This window comes from Hippoglossus stenolepis, chromosome 10 (genome assembly GCF_022539355.2).
Source record: "Hippoglossus stenolepis isolate QCI-W04-F060 chromosome 10, HSTE1.2, whole genome shotgun sequence".
Taxonomy (NCBI): Eukaryota; Metazoa; Chordata; class Actinopteri; order Pleuronectiformes; family Pleuronectidae; genus Hippoglossus; species Hippoglossus stenolepis.
The window spans coordinates 6,368,334-6,384,429 of record NC_061492.1 but is presented as its reverse complement, the minus strand read 5'-3'; the positions used below and the strand labels follow the sequence as shown (position 1 = coordinate 6,384,429).

Below are 16,096 nucleotides of genomic sequence, written 5' to 3'. Positions count from 1 at the left end.
CTGAATCACCGATTGTTTGTTTCCCAACGGTTCTCCGTGCGTTGTTCTTCCAAAATGAAGAAATAAAGTTCCCCAAAAGTATTTTTTCTGCAACTATAGATGTTATAGTTGCCCTAAATGTAGTTGACTCCCCAGTGGGTAACTAACACAGATTTGAGGAATGACACAGTATATCATACTTGTTCTGACCCAAGTCATAATCTTGAGTAATTCCTCTGGATTATGAGCTCATGTGGAATTACAGAAAGCTTCCGAAAAGGGGGATAGTTCTCGCTGCACACGCGTGTTTACCTGGGGGGCTATTGACACTGTGCCCGGCTGAGCCATGACTCAAGCCTCCACAGGCCGTTGAGTAGATTGTTTATAGTGAAAAGTGTGATTCGGGCAGCTGGGAGCATTCCTGGGAGCCCCCTCTTGCTGCACAGCAGATAATCTGATAATCTGATTACCCTGGCAAGAGGAGCTTTTTGCCTTCCTCACACACAGAGATTCAGTCTGTGTTGGGTTTGACACACATGCGCTCTCTCCCAAAACTTGGTGGAAACAGTCAACTCAAACGCTTCAGTGCACAAACAATCAATGGTTTTTCGTATGTCCGCCCTTGCACCCGCTCAAATCCATGATTGTAGTCTGAGTGTGGTGTCTGCTGTAGGAGATTAGAGATCGGTCTTGACCTTTCCCCACAGCCATCAGACGTCTTTAGTCCTCAGCTGTATGTGGGACACGGAGACACACATTAGTGCGTAAACAGACGGGGACAGAAAACAATCAAAAGACAGATGGTGGTAGAAAAAGAGGAAAATCTACAGCCAAAACACGCTGGCACCCTCGACTTCCCAGTTATAAATTAGTCTTTAATCAGGGTGTTATTTTGCAGAAGTCTGAGGTTGTGTAATAACTCAAAGAGAAACTTTAAATACACATTACAACAATACCATGATTTCCATTGAATTTCTCAGTTCAGGTTCAATCTTGAGTCACAAACTCTACTGAAGGCCGTGCACTAACTTGCATGGCGGATTCTCCTTAATCTACCATTTAAACGCCCAAAATCAAGTACACACATGATTGAAAATACAAGAAATCATCAACATTCAGTCCAGATCCGTTACGTGTCACATTGTGGTTGTTGTCCCACAGAGCTTGGGGGACGTTGAGGCGGTCTGGTGGCTCGTAGGGATGCATGGGGGTAGGGGGCTGGGTTGATACCCCGCAGTAGATCGAGCGTGGTGATTGGTGAAGTGCTGAGTGCCGGGCTGTGAGTGACCGTAGTATGTGACCTGTCCCAGGTGGAGGAGCGATCTAAGCTGAACCGACAGAGCTCGCCAGCGCTGCAGCACAAAGTGTCCAACCGCATCTCCGACCCCTCCCTCCCTCCCCGCTCCGAGTCCTTCAGCAGCGGGGGCATGCAGCCCGCCCGCACCCCACCCATCCACCGCTCCGTCGAACCACAGGTGTGTGTGTGAGTGTGCACATGTGAAACGGTGGGTGTGTTTCCCGCGGACCAGTGTTTCCAAACAAATAATAAACAAACTTCCGTGCTCCTTGTGCCTTATCATTATAAAAGTTCTTGCCTTCATATTAGTCAGTCTCTTTCTCTCTTTGTCCTGACAAATCTCCATTCACACCTTTTTAATGAATCTCCTGAAACTCCAACTTCCTTCCTCTGCTCTGTTCTCTATCCCTATCTGCCTTCTTTCCTCTTTTCGGTTTCTGTCGCCATCTTTACCTTCTTCTCCCAAACTGACTGGCTCTCTCTCCACCTCTGCTGTTCTCCTCCATCACTCCTGCCTCAACATTTTCCTCATTTCCTTTCTCTAAACCTCTCAACACCACTGAACACGGCTCCATCCCACTTCCTCTCCTTTAATCCTCCGTATCTCTATCTGTGCCATGCTCGATCTACCTCACTCCCTCCCTTCACGTGACCATCTTCTCTCTCCCTCTCCATCCCGCAGATGGCTCACCTGGTTCCAGTGAAGACCCACTCCAGCTCCATGTCCGGCTCTCAGTCTCTGCAGGAACAGACGGGTTCGGTTCTGAGCGAGGGCGTCAGCGTGGGGTCCCCCAGGCCCGAGATGCCCCGGCAGAACTCGGACCCCACCTCCGACACCCCGGGACCACAGCTGCGCATCGCCGGCAGGGACGAACGCGATCGGGAACGAGACAGAGACCGGGATCGAGAGCGGGACAGGACTGCGTGGCTGAGAGAGGAGGACATGCCGCCAAAGGTCAGAGAGTCAAAGTCAGAAAAAAGCAAATACATTGTTTATTTTATTCAGTCAAACGAGCCGTTACAAATACATCAAAGAAAACAACAAATATTTTTAAATCAATTACAATCGATCAAATGAAAAGTAAGATTAACATTTTTATGTCTTTAAAAAACATCTTGCTGGCGAAAATATGAAATCGTTAATACATAAACAAGCCTCGTCGCGCACGTCAAGCTAATCACATTCCAGTCCTGATTCGATTACGTGTAGTTTTACCTCATTTGTTCGGGTTTTGAAATCAACTGAGGCTGTGATGTGTAATTCTGCACACAATGTTATCCTCTCCAGTCCCACGAGGTAAATGAAGGGATGTTGAAATTACAGCGAGAGGAGTCGGCTTTGCAGGGATTTAATCAGCTTGTGCAGAATTTGAAAAATGCTGCCGGGATTAAAGCTGTCGACTCGGAAACACAAACACGATGGTGAAATGCTTCATTTTCCACCCCGTGATTTTAATTCTGATTAGACATTGTTGGCATTCTCCACCGGGGCAGGTGTATCACTCACAAGCCAGTGAACGTTATGATATCACATTTGGAAAACGTCATTGATCCGAGGTCTGAACTCATTACGAGGGGATTAAACTTTTGTCTGTGTGTGTCTGTGTGTGTCTGTGTGTGTTTGTGTGTGTTCAGGTCCCCCAGAGAACCACTTCCATCTCCCCAGCCCTGGTCAGGAAGAACTCCCCGAACGGAGGAGTGGGTCTGGGCCCTCGCACAGGTTCTCAGCTCATACGGGCCAGGTGAAGACACGCACACCTCTGAAGTCTAAACTAAACATCTGAAGACACATTTATAGCATCAATCATCCATTAAGACAACGCTTTTTCTTAATAAATCCCTTGCAAATGTCTTGTATATCTCAAAACGCTATATAATGCCATTTTAAAAAGTGCTAGATTTGCAAAGACTGCTATAAAATGTTTAATATTTAAATAAAAAAGGGAAAACACTGATCTCATTCTAAAACTGGTGATAAAGAAGCAACTGTTTGCAGTAAATCTGTCAAACTGCTTTCATGCTGTTTTTGTTTTTTACACCATAAAAGTTGTAGTTTATTCACCTTTTGTATTTTCTTTCTTTAATAAATCCCCTGAAACTTTATTATAGATATTAATACACTATATATACTACAGTTTATCGAAAAGCATTCAGGACTAGAAAGGCGTTTGGAGAAAGTAAAGAAAATGAAAAGAAATTCATGCATCTGCACATTTATTTGGATCTACTCCACAAAATGTCATAATTTTTGTATAAAAAAGACAAAAAAGCAGCAATGAAAACATAACAGAGGAGGTAAATCTTGCATTTCTACAGTGTATATATCTGTATGTCTTATATAAATAGGTATATAATTGTAGAAGAACTGAGAAATGAGTGAAACTGATATTTTCTTCCTGTTGCAGTAACCCAGACCTGCGGCGCTCTGAGCTCTCTCTGGACGCCATGCTGCAAAGAACCTCCTCCAACTCGTCGTCTTCCTCCTCCCCTTCATCTCAGGGAGGCTCAGCCGAGAGGAGAGGTGCAGACACGCACTCTCACGAACTCTGAAACCCACAAAAACACACACATGCACACACAAATTCACCTTCACCCTTGCTTGCGATCAACTTAAAAAGAAAACCAGTGTGTGTACGAGAAACACACAAACGCCCACGTTCTCTGACACGGCGTCGGTGTGTTTCAGAGGCTATCAGCGGGACTTTGTCAGTTGCAGTTCTGCTCTGATCAACCTGTCTGATATGCCCTGTTGCTCTCCACCTCCAGAGAGACAGGGGAGAGGAAATGAGGGAGGGAGATAGAGGGAGGCGTGGAGCGGTGTGTCAAACACCAGGCCAGAGAGATTTCTAAGATATGCATGGATCTGCCTCTGACAAACACGTGGTATAAAGACAGGTAGAGGTGGGGTAGGATGTTTGTTGCGTGTTTGCAAAAGGCGTTGGCCATAAATATGCCCGAAATGTAAAAGATGAGAAAGATAGAACATGGTAAAAACACAAAATCGCCTAAATTTGCAGTGTGATTTCAACAGTTTTTTTTTTTTTTTTTATGAAATAATAATATAGGACACATTTAGACTGAAACCTTTCAGACAGATAAACGCTTGAACCCTTTTTAAACTAATCTTTTTAAATCACCGCTCACATTTGCTGATTATGACGACGCTTGTTTTCTAGGTCAAATGTATAATTGCTGTCTTGTTGTCAGGTCAAACCAAGCAGGAAGGATCCCCTCCAGGAGCCAATCAGGAGGCGAAGTCCAAACAGGAGGAGGGCCGCGAATCAGCCAGACCCAGCAGACCTGCAGTGAGTCACACAGCAGACACACACACACACACAGTCACAGACACACACACACACACACACACACACACACACACACACACACACACACACACACACACACACACACACACAGTCAAATCAAAGCAATCTCCTCTCCGGGAATCTTCTACAGGTCTCTCGTCCCCTTTTTCCTGCTATTCATCTGGTTCTGTCTTGCTTTCTCTCCTCCTCTGCATCTCTCTCTCTCTCTTTCTCCTCTCGTTCTTCAGAGCTATAAGAAAGCCATAGATGAGGTTAGTGACACTTGAGTCCCCCTTTTTCTTTTTAATCCCGGTTCTTCCCCTTTTGGCCTCCATCTTCAGAGACCCTCTTTTTTACCCTGGCATGGCGGAGATGCTTTCACAGAACAATGACTGAGTTTGTTTCCTTTCAACTTGGAAAAAGTCAGGGGGTGTAATTGGCGGCAGCGGTGCATGTGTGCTTCTACACACATACCTGAGAGAGAGTGTATGTGGACGCGTGCTTATGCGGGTATATCCATGCATGTGGTGCGTGTGTGTGTGTGTGTGTGTGTGTGTGTGTAACCTGTCCTGCCAAGCACCTGAACACTTTCTAAATCTCTTCTCCTGTTTTTCTGTTGTCACGGTTACTGGTCAGGAGGAGCTGGTAAGCCCACCGTGTATGACGGCCCCCCCACCCCACCCCACCCCACCCCTGTCTGCATGATTTGGTCTGATCCATCGGCCGGGTTGAATGGGGAGGGAGTCAGTTGGAATGGGAATGCTGGGTGGAGTGGGTGCGGAATGACGCCGCACTCCAGTAGAGCTTCTTACGACCTGTAATACTTGCTTGTGATGTGGCGAGGGAATAAAAGTGCTCGTCTGTGATCACTCCGCATTTCACCAAATATTTAGTGTCGCTAAGCCCCCGAAAAATAAAGTGGTCTCAGATAAGCACTCTTGTTCCAGGAAAAGCTATTTTTACAGGCCGGGATATTTTTGTGTGACGACGGATCAGTTGTCCTTTTTGTCATGATGCTGATGCTGTGTCCAACTCTTTGCCCTCCTCTGCTTCCCCCCCCCCCCGCTCTTGAATGTCAATCGGCCTCTTGGTTTCTGATGATGCAGAATTGAATGACTCTCGTGTCTCCTCTCCTCTTCTGTCATTATAGGACCTGAGTGCATTGGCAAAGGAGCTCAGAGAGCTGAGGGTGGAGGAGGGCAGCAGACCTCCAGTCAAGGTACTGTATGAGGATGTTTTTAATAATAAGGTTTATTTTCAGATACTACAACGTAATATATCTCTATCAAATTATTCCCTGAAATATCGTCATCAAACTCCTACGACGAAGAAATGTAACTGAGGCTTGATATTTTACTATTTAACCATAATCTTTATTATAAATATCCATAAATACAGTGAAAAAAAAGAGAATACATTTTTTGATCTGTGATTAAGAAATTAAACATTTATTTTTACTTGAAATGTAAAAATAAGAGCACACTTTTTTTAAATCAATGTTCTTCATCTGTAAAATAAAAGATTTCATCATCAGCAGACCTAAACGGAGATGTCTGGGAAAAGCTCATTTTGACTGATTTGCATTGGGCAACCAAAATCTGCAATGTTTAAAAAATTGTACAAAACAACAACCCACTATTATAAACTACTCTACTCTTGGTTTATTTTAGCTTTACAGATCTCTGACCAGCCGTATCTAAAGAAGTGTTTTTGCCTTTTGACCTTTTGCATAATGATGGTAAATCTTAAAGGGGAATCCCAGTATTTTTCAACCTGTTTGCTGTTTTGCAGTACTGGTGCTACATAATATGCATTTGCACATCCAACTGTAGATTGATAATATCTTGAAATTCGCTGCATAAATATATAAATCGCATTTTGTGTGTGTGCAGCCGTGTGTGTCTACGATGCAAAAGGAGCCCACTGGTGAGAATTAGCTCCATATCACTACTAGTGGTCACAAACTCTGCCGGGTGCCTTTAATCTGAATGATTCGCCTCTCAAAGCGCGGAGATTTTTGAAAATGAGTCCAAATAAGTTTGGGATTTAATTTAACTCCAACCCTGATAAATACAGTCTTATCACAGAGCGGTTTCCCAGAGCGTTTCTGAGCTGTTCTCTTCATCACACGTTCCTTTCTACCTGTTCCTCTGATGAAGGTGACGGACTACTCGTCTTCGAGTGATGATTCAGACAGCAGCGATGACGACGGGCAGACAGTGGGGCATGATGGGACAGTGGCTGTTAGCGACATCCCCCGCATCATGTGAGTCGTTTTTCTCTATGATATCTATGTGTTTTGGAATATGCCACCGTGCCACTAGCTTGTCAGTACAGTTTATAACATAATTGCTTTTGCAAATGATCTGATCTTTGTCTATTTTCTGTGTGTGTGTGTGTGTGTGTGTGTGTGTGTGTGTGTGTGTGTGTGTGTCCTGCAGGCCACCGGTGCAGAGTAGTGGTGAGTCGTATGGAGGGCTGACAGAGGACTCTCTGGGAGATGCCTATAATAGCTCCAAGGACGGCACTCTAGTGATGAGAGAGGTGATGATATGTGCACACACACACACTCACACACACACACACACACACACACACACACACACCACACACACACTCACACACACATACAAAAGCCACATGGACTTGAATGAATCAAACAAAATGTCTTAATTTCTACTCGCGTCCTCACTTTCCTGTACAAATATATCTAATAAACAAATATATACATAATCTAAATGTAATATATTATGATAGCATACTTCCTGGTTTCATCTTTTATCCCCCCGCACTCTGTTCTCTCTCTCTCAGGCCGAGGAGAGGAGACGAGGCGGCCACACTGAGAGCAACGGGTTTGGGAATCACAGTAACCACGGTAACCTGCCTGACCTTGTCCAGCAGAGCAACTCTCCGTCAGCCACGCCCACCTCCGCCCTGCAGGAGCTGAGCGACATGGCCGAGGTGAAACAGCAACACACACACATTCACACCCTTTCCTGGCTGCAGACCAATGAATGAAACCCATGTTCAAAAATATCTACCAATTCAAATTAAATACAACATTTGAAAGGAAAATGTCTAATGTTGACTATTATCAAAATGTTTTTATTTACAGTTTGGTGTGGGCGGGTCCAAAGCCTCTTTTACCCCATTCGTCGATCCTCGTGTCTATCAAACATCCCCAAGCGACAATGACGATGAGAACTCAGCGACAGGTACAGAAAACCGACGGAAGCTTTGGTCACGTAGTTCATTAGCATCTGTTTTATAATATCACACATTTCTTCATCTCTTCTCCCCTCTTTCTCCTTCTCCTGTGGTGCCGCAGCCATGTTTGAAAACGAGCTGATGAGGCAGGAGCAGGCTCGACTAAACGAAGCCAGAAAGATCTCCGTGGTCAACGTCAACCCCACAAATATCAGGCCGCACAGCGACACGCCTGAGATCCGCAAATACAAGAAGCGCTTCAACTCTGAGATCCTGTGTGCTGCGCTCTGGGGTGAGAGGCTGCATCTTCTCTCCTCCCCACCACAGAACAATATCACCACCTCTGTTTGTGTGTGTGTGTGTGTGTGTGTGTGTGTGTGTGTGTGTGTGTGTGTGTGTGTGTGTGTGTGTGTGTGTGTGTGTGTGTGTGTGTGTGTGTGTGTGTGTGTGTGTGTGTGTGTGCCTCTAACTCTACTATGTACTGTGTGTGTGTGTAGGTGTGAACCTGCTGGTGGGGACAGAGAATGGTCTGATGCTGCTTGACCGCAGCGGGCAGGGCAAAGTCTATAACCTCATCACCAGACGGCGCTTCCTGCAGATGGATGTGTTGGAAGGGCTCAACGTGCTGGTCACCATATCTGGTAGGTCTGACACACACTTACACACACAGACGCCCTCAAGTTTCTTCCCTTAGACGCACGGATGGTCAAAGGTCAAGGTCACTGTGCCTTGTGAACATGGGATCTCAAGAAAGCCTTGAGGGAATTTCCTCAAATTTGGCGCAAATGTTAATTTAGACTCACCGATGAACTGATTAGATTTGTGGTGGTCAAAGCATGTTTTGGGACTTTTGGACGTGATATCTCAAGTCTGCCTTTTCGGGAATTTCTTCAAATTTTGACCTGTTGTCACTTGGACATAACGATTAACTGAAAGATCTAAGTAGTCAAAGGTCACAGTGGCCTAATATGAATCTGGAAACAAAGATTGATGTAGAATGGAACTGCACTGGTTGGGGGACGCATACAACTGCAGTGCGGCATTTCTAGCTTTAATAGATTTATTCTATTTAACCCCAACAATGTAAAACATACATATACTTAAAGATAGGCAGAAGGGGAAGAAGCACTACCTTCACATTGTTTTTCTTTTTTGAACCTCCTGTTTACCACGTAAATCGTAAAAATCGAATTCCTCTGTAATCTGCCTTTGTGTGTGCTGTTTACGGCTGAATAGGTTTCTTATGTACTTTACTGTTGGTTTTTGTCACTTCGTTCCAGTGAATTTGATCTCGTCTCTCTCGTTCTCCTCCCGTCCCTCCTCTCTCAGGGAAAAAGAATAAGTTGCGTGTCTACTACTTGTCCTGGCTGAGGAACCGAATATTACACAACGACCCTGAGGTAGAAAAGAAGCAGGGTTGGATTACAGTCGGCGAGCTGGAGGGCTGTGTGCATTATAAAGTTGGTACGTATTTGTGTATCTCTGTGCGTGCGTGTGTGTGCGTGCGTGCGCGCGTGCGTGCGTGTTGGCAGACTGATTCTTGTAAGTGAGTAATGTTCTGCAGTTGTGTCTGTGACATAAACACACAAAAACTTATTATATAGGTACAATATTATCCCACAAACTGTTTTTAAAGCATCAGGTTATCACCTTTAATAAATAAAGTTTGATGTGCATGACGCTTTTATCCATTGAAACAAACATTCAAATGAATCCTAGTGAACTCAGCATGTATAATGTCTTTTATATTTGCAGTAAAATATGAGAGGATAAAGTTCCTGGTGATCGCTCTGAAGAACTCAGTGGAAATCTACGCCTGGGCTCCCAAACCCTACCACAAGTTCATGGCCTTCAAGGTATGAAAGTGATCACTTGCTTCTCACCAGCTCCCAAACTCCTTCATCCACCTCCGACCTCAGGTAACAGATACATCTTTTGTTTCTCAGTCGTTCACGGAGCTGCAGCACCGTCCCCAGCTTGTTGACCTGACGGTGGAGGAAGGCCAGAGGTTAAAGGTCATCTATGGCTCCAGCGTGGGCTTCCATGTCATCGACGTGGACTCGGGCAACCCGTACGACATCTACATCCCCTCACATGTAAGTGCGGAGCTGCGTGTTCGTACGTTTCTACGTGTGCGTCTGTAAATCTTCAATAAACGTGTTTCCTGAAATCAACATATTCTGTTTTTTAACATTCCCCCCCCGTGTCAGCTTGAATTTAGTTAATATTGTGGTCGCGTCGTGACTCATGGAGGCGAGATGGACCATCAGTACTTCCGTTTGCGTGCTGAATGAATCAGTTTTTGGTTCATGCGTGCAGATTAGTGATTTTTGTCCATGGTGGCATCACTAATCGCATGCTTTTACTCCAATTAGTTCAAATGCCAAAGTCCTGATGATTTTATGGCCAAATTTCAGTAAATCTAAACCACCTAATGCAAAGACGAGGACACGCACATGTGCCAGCCCTCCGTGTGGACACACCATGGAGCTTGTATTGACATTTTTCATGACCTCTGAGGTGATGGACTTCCTGCTTCGACCTTTCATCCATGCTTCCTCTCTCTCTCCTTTCCTGACTTCTCTCCTCCAGTGTGCCAAACGAACGAAGGTGACGTCCTGCCCTCCACCTCGTAGACTAGATCACTAGATCCTTAGTAAAACATCGTAGAAGATGCAGAGAAGCACTGTGTCCGTGTCCAGTACAGTTCATTAGTGTAGACACTAATGGATAACCTCGCTAAAAATCGGTTGGTGTGAAAAAAATTCATCTTAACCACAGACAAAAGATGGGTTTGCTGCCAGGAGAGGTTTCAGTGATATTTATTTAATTAAAACTTCTTTTGAATCTCAGCGAACAATCACAACACAGTATAAGTTACGTTACCGTGATATATTTAATATAATGTGTCCAGTCAGCTACTTTATTAAAGGAGACATATTATGCTTTTTCAGTTTTTCTTTCCTCTAATGTGTTTTAAGTTTTTTGTGCATGTACAAGTTCTAAAAAGATAAAAACAAGACAGCTTCTCTCCCCTGCAGAAAAGACTGAAGCTCGTGAAACACCTCGTCAGTAGTCGTGTCGATACTTGTGCATCATTCTGATCTGTCACATCAAGATTCCTCACATTTGCATAATGTAAGGCTGGCAGCTCGTCCGGCACCCCCTAACAAAGTCAGTCAAAAGCTGTGTATCAATTAAGGGGCCGCATCCTTCAGAGGCTGCATCTTAAGACCGATTGTGTCACAGTGGCACGTTAAGACCATTTTGAAGGCTCCAGTCAAATGTGTCCTTCCATCCTCGAGAAACAGAGGCTCCAGCAGGCGGATCCCTCCCAGCCCGAGATATCCCAGGATTCCTTGCACTTTTCAAAGAGTTAATGGCATCAGCAAGCGACGAGACGTCCAGTGCTTAAGTAACTGGCTTCAGCTAAATCGAACAGCTAATGGTACACGGGGCACACGGGGTACAAAGGGGCATTAATACTTTGTCATCATGTCCAACTGCAGCGGGAAGCAGGAAGGGGGGGACGCCAATCACAGAAATTCCCCTGTAGAACGGACAGACTTATTTCTGTCCCGCCACGTCCTCTGAAGGATGCAGCCCCGTAAAATGAAGACGCAGCTACAGCCTGCGCCGAGGCCGCCATCACAACAGAGCACCAATCAGAGCAGACTGGACTTAAAGAGACGGGGACTAAAACCAAGTGTTTCAGACAGAGGCTGAAAAGAGGACAGTGGTGTGTTTTCTGAACATTAGAGCCTGTAAAGTTTTTCCAAGTAATAACACGAATCAAAATTATGAAACTGAATATGAGCAGAATATGTCTCCTTTAATGTGGCCAGAGGAAGAAGTACGTAAATGCCATTTTAAAGCTTCTTGTGGCCAAAGATGAGTTTTTTTTCACAACCGTGTCACTCATCTGTTGTACTTATATGATCCTTGTCGTGCTCCATTCCTAACGTTGCTCTGCTGGCACAGAGATTCAGGTTTGTGTCAGGGCTACACTTTTAGATAAACTGCACAGAATCCATCACTGTCTATATTGTGTTATCCTTCCCTCCTCCTCTGTTCATTATTGTCGTAGAAAAAGTGCCATCATTTGTCTTTTTGCTTATTTTACGAATCCAAAGTTTGGACTTTTCGACGCACTAATGCTCCTGATATTTGGCAAACTGCACAGCGTCGCTCTTTAGAGGATTAACGCGAAAATTAAATTCCTTTTACCGTGTTGAAACATGTTGAACTATCACACGGATGCAGAGGGTGTTAATGTTTAACAGATTTAATTAATTCCAAGTAACATCTGGGCATGTGTGTATCTGTACTAGATCCAGAGCCAGGTGACACCCCACGCCATCGTGGTGCTGCCCAAAACGGATGGAATGGAGATGCTGCTGTGTTACGAGGACGAGGGCGTGTACGTCAACACCTACGGTCGCATCACCAAGGACGTGGTGCTTCAGTGGGGAGAGATGCCTACCTCTGTTGGTACGTCCCCCCCCCGTGTAATTAACTGTGTGGGGGGTTTAAATGAGTGCAATGATAGGCCTGTACTGATTCCAGCGTCTGTGTGTATGCAAAGTGTTTTGAGGTATCTTAAGAACTGAGGCTCAGAAGGAAACGCCTCCAGAGCTGCTTTGCAGGGGGAGTGAGGGTAAAAGTTCGGGGAAGGAAAACATGGGTCTACATAAACATTAGTAAATATAGAAGGAAACGTGAAGGAAACCCAGGAAGAGACGGTTTGCATGAGATGTGGATGAGAAATGGATCAACAGTAAATAACCACTTGTACTTTATCGTCCTCGTGTGGCTGCCAGGGGTATTACACTTCTACAATTACCTCAATACTATCCCTGGTGCTTCCCGATGTTCGTGTGGATAGATCGGGCTGTTTTTGCATGAAGATTTGATTTTTGAAAAAGCAATGACAATTACCTCATTGTGAAATACAACATTGCATGATTGTAAAAAAGTAATAATTTTGGTTTCAATTATTTTGTCACTGATGCCTTGTGTCTCCTCCTCTCCAGCCTATATCCATTCTAATCAGATCATGGGCTGGGGGGAGAAAGCCATAGAGATCCGCTCCGTGGAGACGGGTCACCTGGATGGAGTCTTTATGCACAAGAGAGCCCAGAGACTCAAGTTCCTCTGTGAGCGGAATGACAAGGTAAGACATCGAGGACAATGAGGAAAACTGGGACATACGTGAGCTGCTCTGGTTTTGACTTGCGCCCTCTAGTTAAGTCGATTTCATCACTGCTTCTGTGATATCGTGCACAGTTTGGTAAAATACAAGCGGATCTAAATGTGGTCACATGTTCACACAGAAAAATGCATTTAAACAAAATGAAAAACACTTAAAAATATATGAAGAACAAAGGCTGCCAATACCACACTTACATGTATGAAAGAAATACCCTTTATTAAAAGTAATAAAATAAAAGGAAATCACATAGAGTGTATTATTAATTGCTTGTTGTGATTAATATTATTCCAGGAAATAACATCAGATAATTCTGTTTTGTAATATCCTCTTCGTCCCCAGGTGTTCTTTGCATCGGTGCGTTCGGGAGGCAGCAGCCAAGTCTTCTTCATGACCCTCAACAGAAGCTCCATGATGAACTGGTGATGGCTCCTCCCACATTCCGCTCTGCCTCGCTCTCCCATTGGCCAGCCCGACGACCCAACCCCCGGCCCCACGGCACGTCTCGCAAAACGAACCCGACCGCCCGCGTGGCCACGAGTGAACTCTTTTAACGCTGGAGAGACTGAAAAAGGTTTAGCTAACGGAAGAAAAGAAAAAAACAACAGCTATCGTAGAGAAAAACCAACAAAGACATTGTTCTAAATGAAGAGACGTGTCACCCTAGATATTGTCGGGGTCATACAGAAGCCATCTTTCCTCAGCTGACTGGCAAACTGGTGCCACTGACTTTCCAAATATTCTCTCTGTTCCCCTCTTGCTGTGTCCGTCTGTCTGTGACTCTTCCCCCTCTTTTGTCCGTCTCTTCTCCGCAAGAGGACGAGTGCATTCAGCGACTGTAGAAAACACTTTAAACCCGTCTCCCTCTGTCGCTCGTCCTCCACCTTTCCCTCTTCTGCTCCTTCCTGCTAGATCGAGTCATCACTTTTTTCCAGCCCTTTGACACGTCAATTTCTCCCTCACTTCCTGTCTGCCGTGTGAGAACTGAGCCTCCGGGGACGGAGGACGGGCAGATGAGTGAGGTTTAATATGAATTTAAATAAATACTCTGATATGACAGTGCAGGGAGGGCGGCTGGGAGGGATGACAAATCTACTCTGGATGTCGGCGGCGAAAGGCAGACAGCCTGATTGATTTTCTCTCTCCTCTGTCACTCCTCCTCCTCCTCCTCTCGCCATCTGTCCGGGTAAACTGAGTTGTGACTTGGCGTTCGATCGCATCTCGCTGATAGAGATGCGGGGAGACCTCGCCGTCACGGGCAGGTCGCAATAGTATGCAAAGATGATGTTTGTGTCCCTTTAAAAATGAAACCACTGGTCCGTTGTGTGTCACACCCTCTTCATCATCACACTCTTTATACTCTGAAGGTGCTGCATCAGATATACTGTAATATTCAACGAGGGAGTCGTCCTTCTCGTTGTGTTTATTTTTTTTCGCGTTCCTCCTCTTTCTCTGTGTAACAGTTTGGAGTCAGTCGGTCGTTGAAGCTCGATGTACAGCACGTGGGTCTCGGAGGTCAGGAGCGTGTGTTGATATGTGTGTGAATGCGTGTGTGTGTGTCTTTAACTCTATGTCACAATGACTCGCGTTCGGATCAAAGTTGGACGTTTGACTTTGATGTCTACGAAAAAAAGGTCAAGTAATTCTGTCTCTGTGCGTGAACTTCGACCTTAATGCGATCAAAGCACCGCTGAGTGTGTTTACAGGCAGATTTTAAGGTATTTTCTTCTTAGTATGAGTTGGTGTGTGCGAACACCATGCATTTTAAGAAAATAGGCAATATTAGTGGATGATTTGTGTTTTGTTTTGCCGTACGTTTCTGTTTCCTTTAACACGTTGATGTTAATGAGCTTCTCGCGCCTGCAGCCGTGTCGCTGTGGTTGAGACGATGATGCACATGAATATACGACCTGAGCGGGGTACGAGCCGCGATCCTGAACATTTGTGCGCACGTGGAAAAGCACTCGTCGTCAAAAGCTGTGGTGTCATGCTCCTCCCTGATTGGCTCTTCGGACCTTCGGCTCCTTACTGTTTGCACAGTGCCTAGCATGATGTAAGCAAAACTAAAATGAGGCCAAGAGATTACCACTCATCATGGATAACGATTTAATTGCCTATGCGGTTACTTTACACAGTTTTTAAACTTTAACACGTGATGTAATTTGTCTCTTCTGATGGAGATGTGACTTTAACAACTTTTTACACCTGATTTATTCTTTGAAAGGAGCGAACCTTGCCATTTCTCTCTAGATATTTAGCACAGCTCAGTCATTAATACATATTGTATTAAACTTGCAACACTATCGAGGGTGGAGGAGTTCCTGCTCGTCCTCATCGTCGGAGAGCAATGAAATGCAGATGAGTCTTTTCTCCCCTGGTGGATATTCTGGAGGTGTGGCAGCATGTTGGCCTGTAGTTACAAGACATTTAAGATGGCACAAAAAATAGGCTCATTCCACAGTTATGTAATGATCATTTGATGTCATTTTTTTCCTGTTGAATTTTGAATAAACCATTCTGTTGTATTTCCAATGACTTTTCTACACGTCCATGCAGTAGCTGTTCCTGTGGAGCTGTTAGGTTCACTGGTCTCTGTTACGGAGAGCAGGCTAACATTTAGCAATAAAGAGCCGAGCTGAAGAAACCACCGTCTTCCCTGTGTGTGAGTGTGTGAGTGTGTGTGCACGCATGCACCCGAGTGTATGATTAATAAACACGTGTGTATGGGGCATTGTTACTGTGTGTGTGTGTGTGTGTGTCCATTGTGGAATTCACTCTTCCAATTAGAAAAACATGGTCATTACACTGAGAACTCTCCTTTCAAAGACGAAACCACTGTATTCTTTTGTTCTGTTCATTTCTTGTTTTTCTTTATTTCGAAAAGAGCATTACTAATGTCCTGTTTGGGGATTTATTTGTTTTGTAAAAGAGATGCTGTAAGAGAGAAATAAATGAAACTAGAGCATTATGCTTCTGAAATTGTGTTTCTTTTGTTGTTGTTGTTTTGCATGCAATGCACATTATTATCAGCGCCAACCATCAGACTTTGCCCGCCCCTCGAGTTTATCATTAACTAAGTGAGAGAGAGAGAGAGAGAGA

The 16,096-nt window shown here is 44.7% G+C and overlaps 1 protein-coding gene across 20 annotated transcripts in view; it reads left to right on the top strand.

Annotated features, from left to right (window-relative positions):
- tnika (TRAF2 and NCK interacting kinase a) overlaps positions 1 to 15,976 on the top strand; it is a 60,039-nt gene extending 44,063 nt beyond the window's left edge. For 4 of the 20 annotated variants that reach the window (XM_035167755.2, XM_035167748.2, XM_035167758.2 and 1 more), the window contains 21 exons: positions 1,290 to 1,454; positions 1,959 to 2,231; positions 2,912 to 3,018; positions 3,682 to 3,797; positions 4,484 to 4,581; positions 4,830 to 4,853; positions 5,218 to 5,226; positions 5,732 to 5,800; positions 6,741 to 6,847; positions 7,023 to 7,125; positions 7,393 to 7,542; positions 7,697 to 7,796; positions 7,910 to 8,080; positions 8,286 to 8,429; positions 9,118 to 9,252; positions 9,544 to 9,644; positions 9,735 to 9,884; positions 10,381 to 10,398; positions 12,120 to 12,279; positions 12,822 to 12,961; positions 13,340 to 15,976. In XM_035167755.2, coding sequence (XP_035023646.1) covers positions 1,290 to 1,454; positions 1,959 to 2,231; positions 2,912 to 3,018; positions 3,682 to 3,797; positions 4,484 to 4,581; positions 4,830 to 4,853; positions 5,218 to 5,226; positions 5,732 to 5,800; positions 6,741 to 6,847; positions 7,023 to 7,125; positions 7,393 to 7,542; positions 7,697 to 7,796; positions 7,910 to 8,080; positions 8,286 to 8,429; positions 9,118 to 9,252; positions 9,544 to 9,644; positions 9,735 to 9,884; positions 10,381 to 10,398; positions 12,120 to 12,279; positions 12,822 to 12,961; positions 13,340 to 13,423 — 2,424 coding nt within the window. In that variant the 3' untranslated portion in view covers positions 13,424 to 15,976. The remainder of the gene's footprint in view (positions 1 to 1,289; positions 1,455 to 1,958; positions 2,232 to 2,911; positions 3,019 to 3,681; positions 3,798 to 4,483; positions 4,582 to 4,829; positions 4,854 to 5,217; positions 5,227 to 5,731; positions 5,801 to 6,740; positions 6,848 to 7,022; positions 7,126 to 7,392; positions 7,543 to 7,696; positions 7,797 to 7,909; positions 8,081 to 8,285; positions 8,430 to 9,117; positions 9,253 to 9,543; positions 9,645 to 9,734; positions 9,885 to 10,380; positions 10,399 to 12,119; positions 12,280 to 12,821; positions 12,962 to 13,339) is intronic. The other 16 variants (XM_035167764.2, XM_035167754.2, XM_035167763.2 and 13 more) reach the window with 9 other exon arrangements.
- The last annotated feature ends 120 nt before the right edge of the window (positions 15,977 to 16,096 follow it).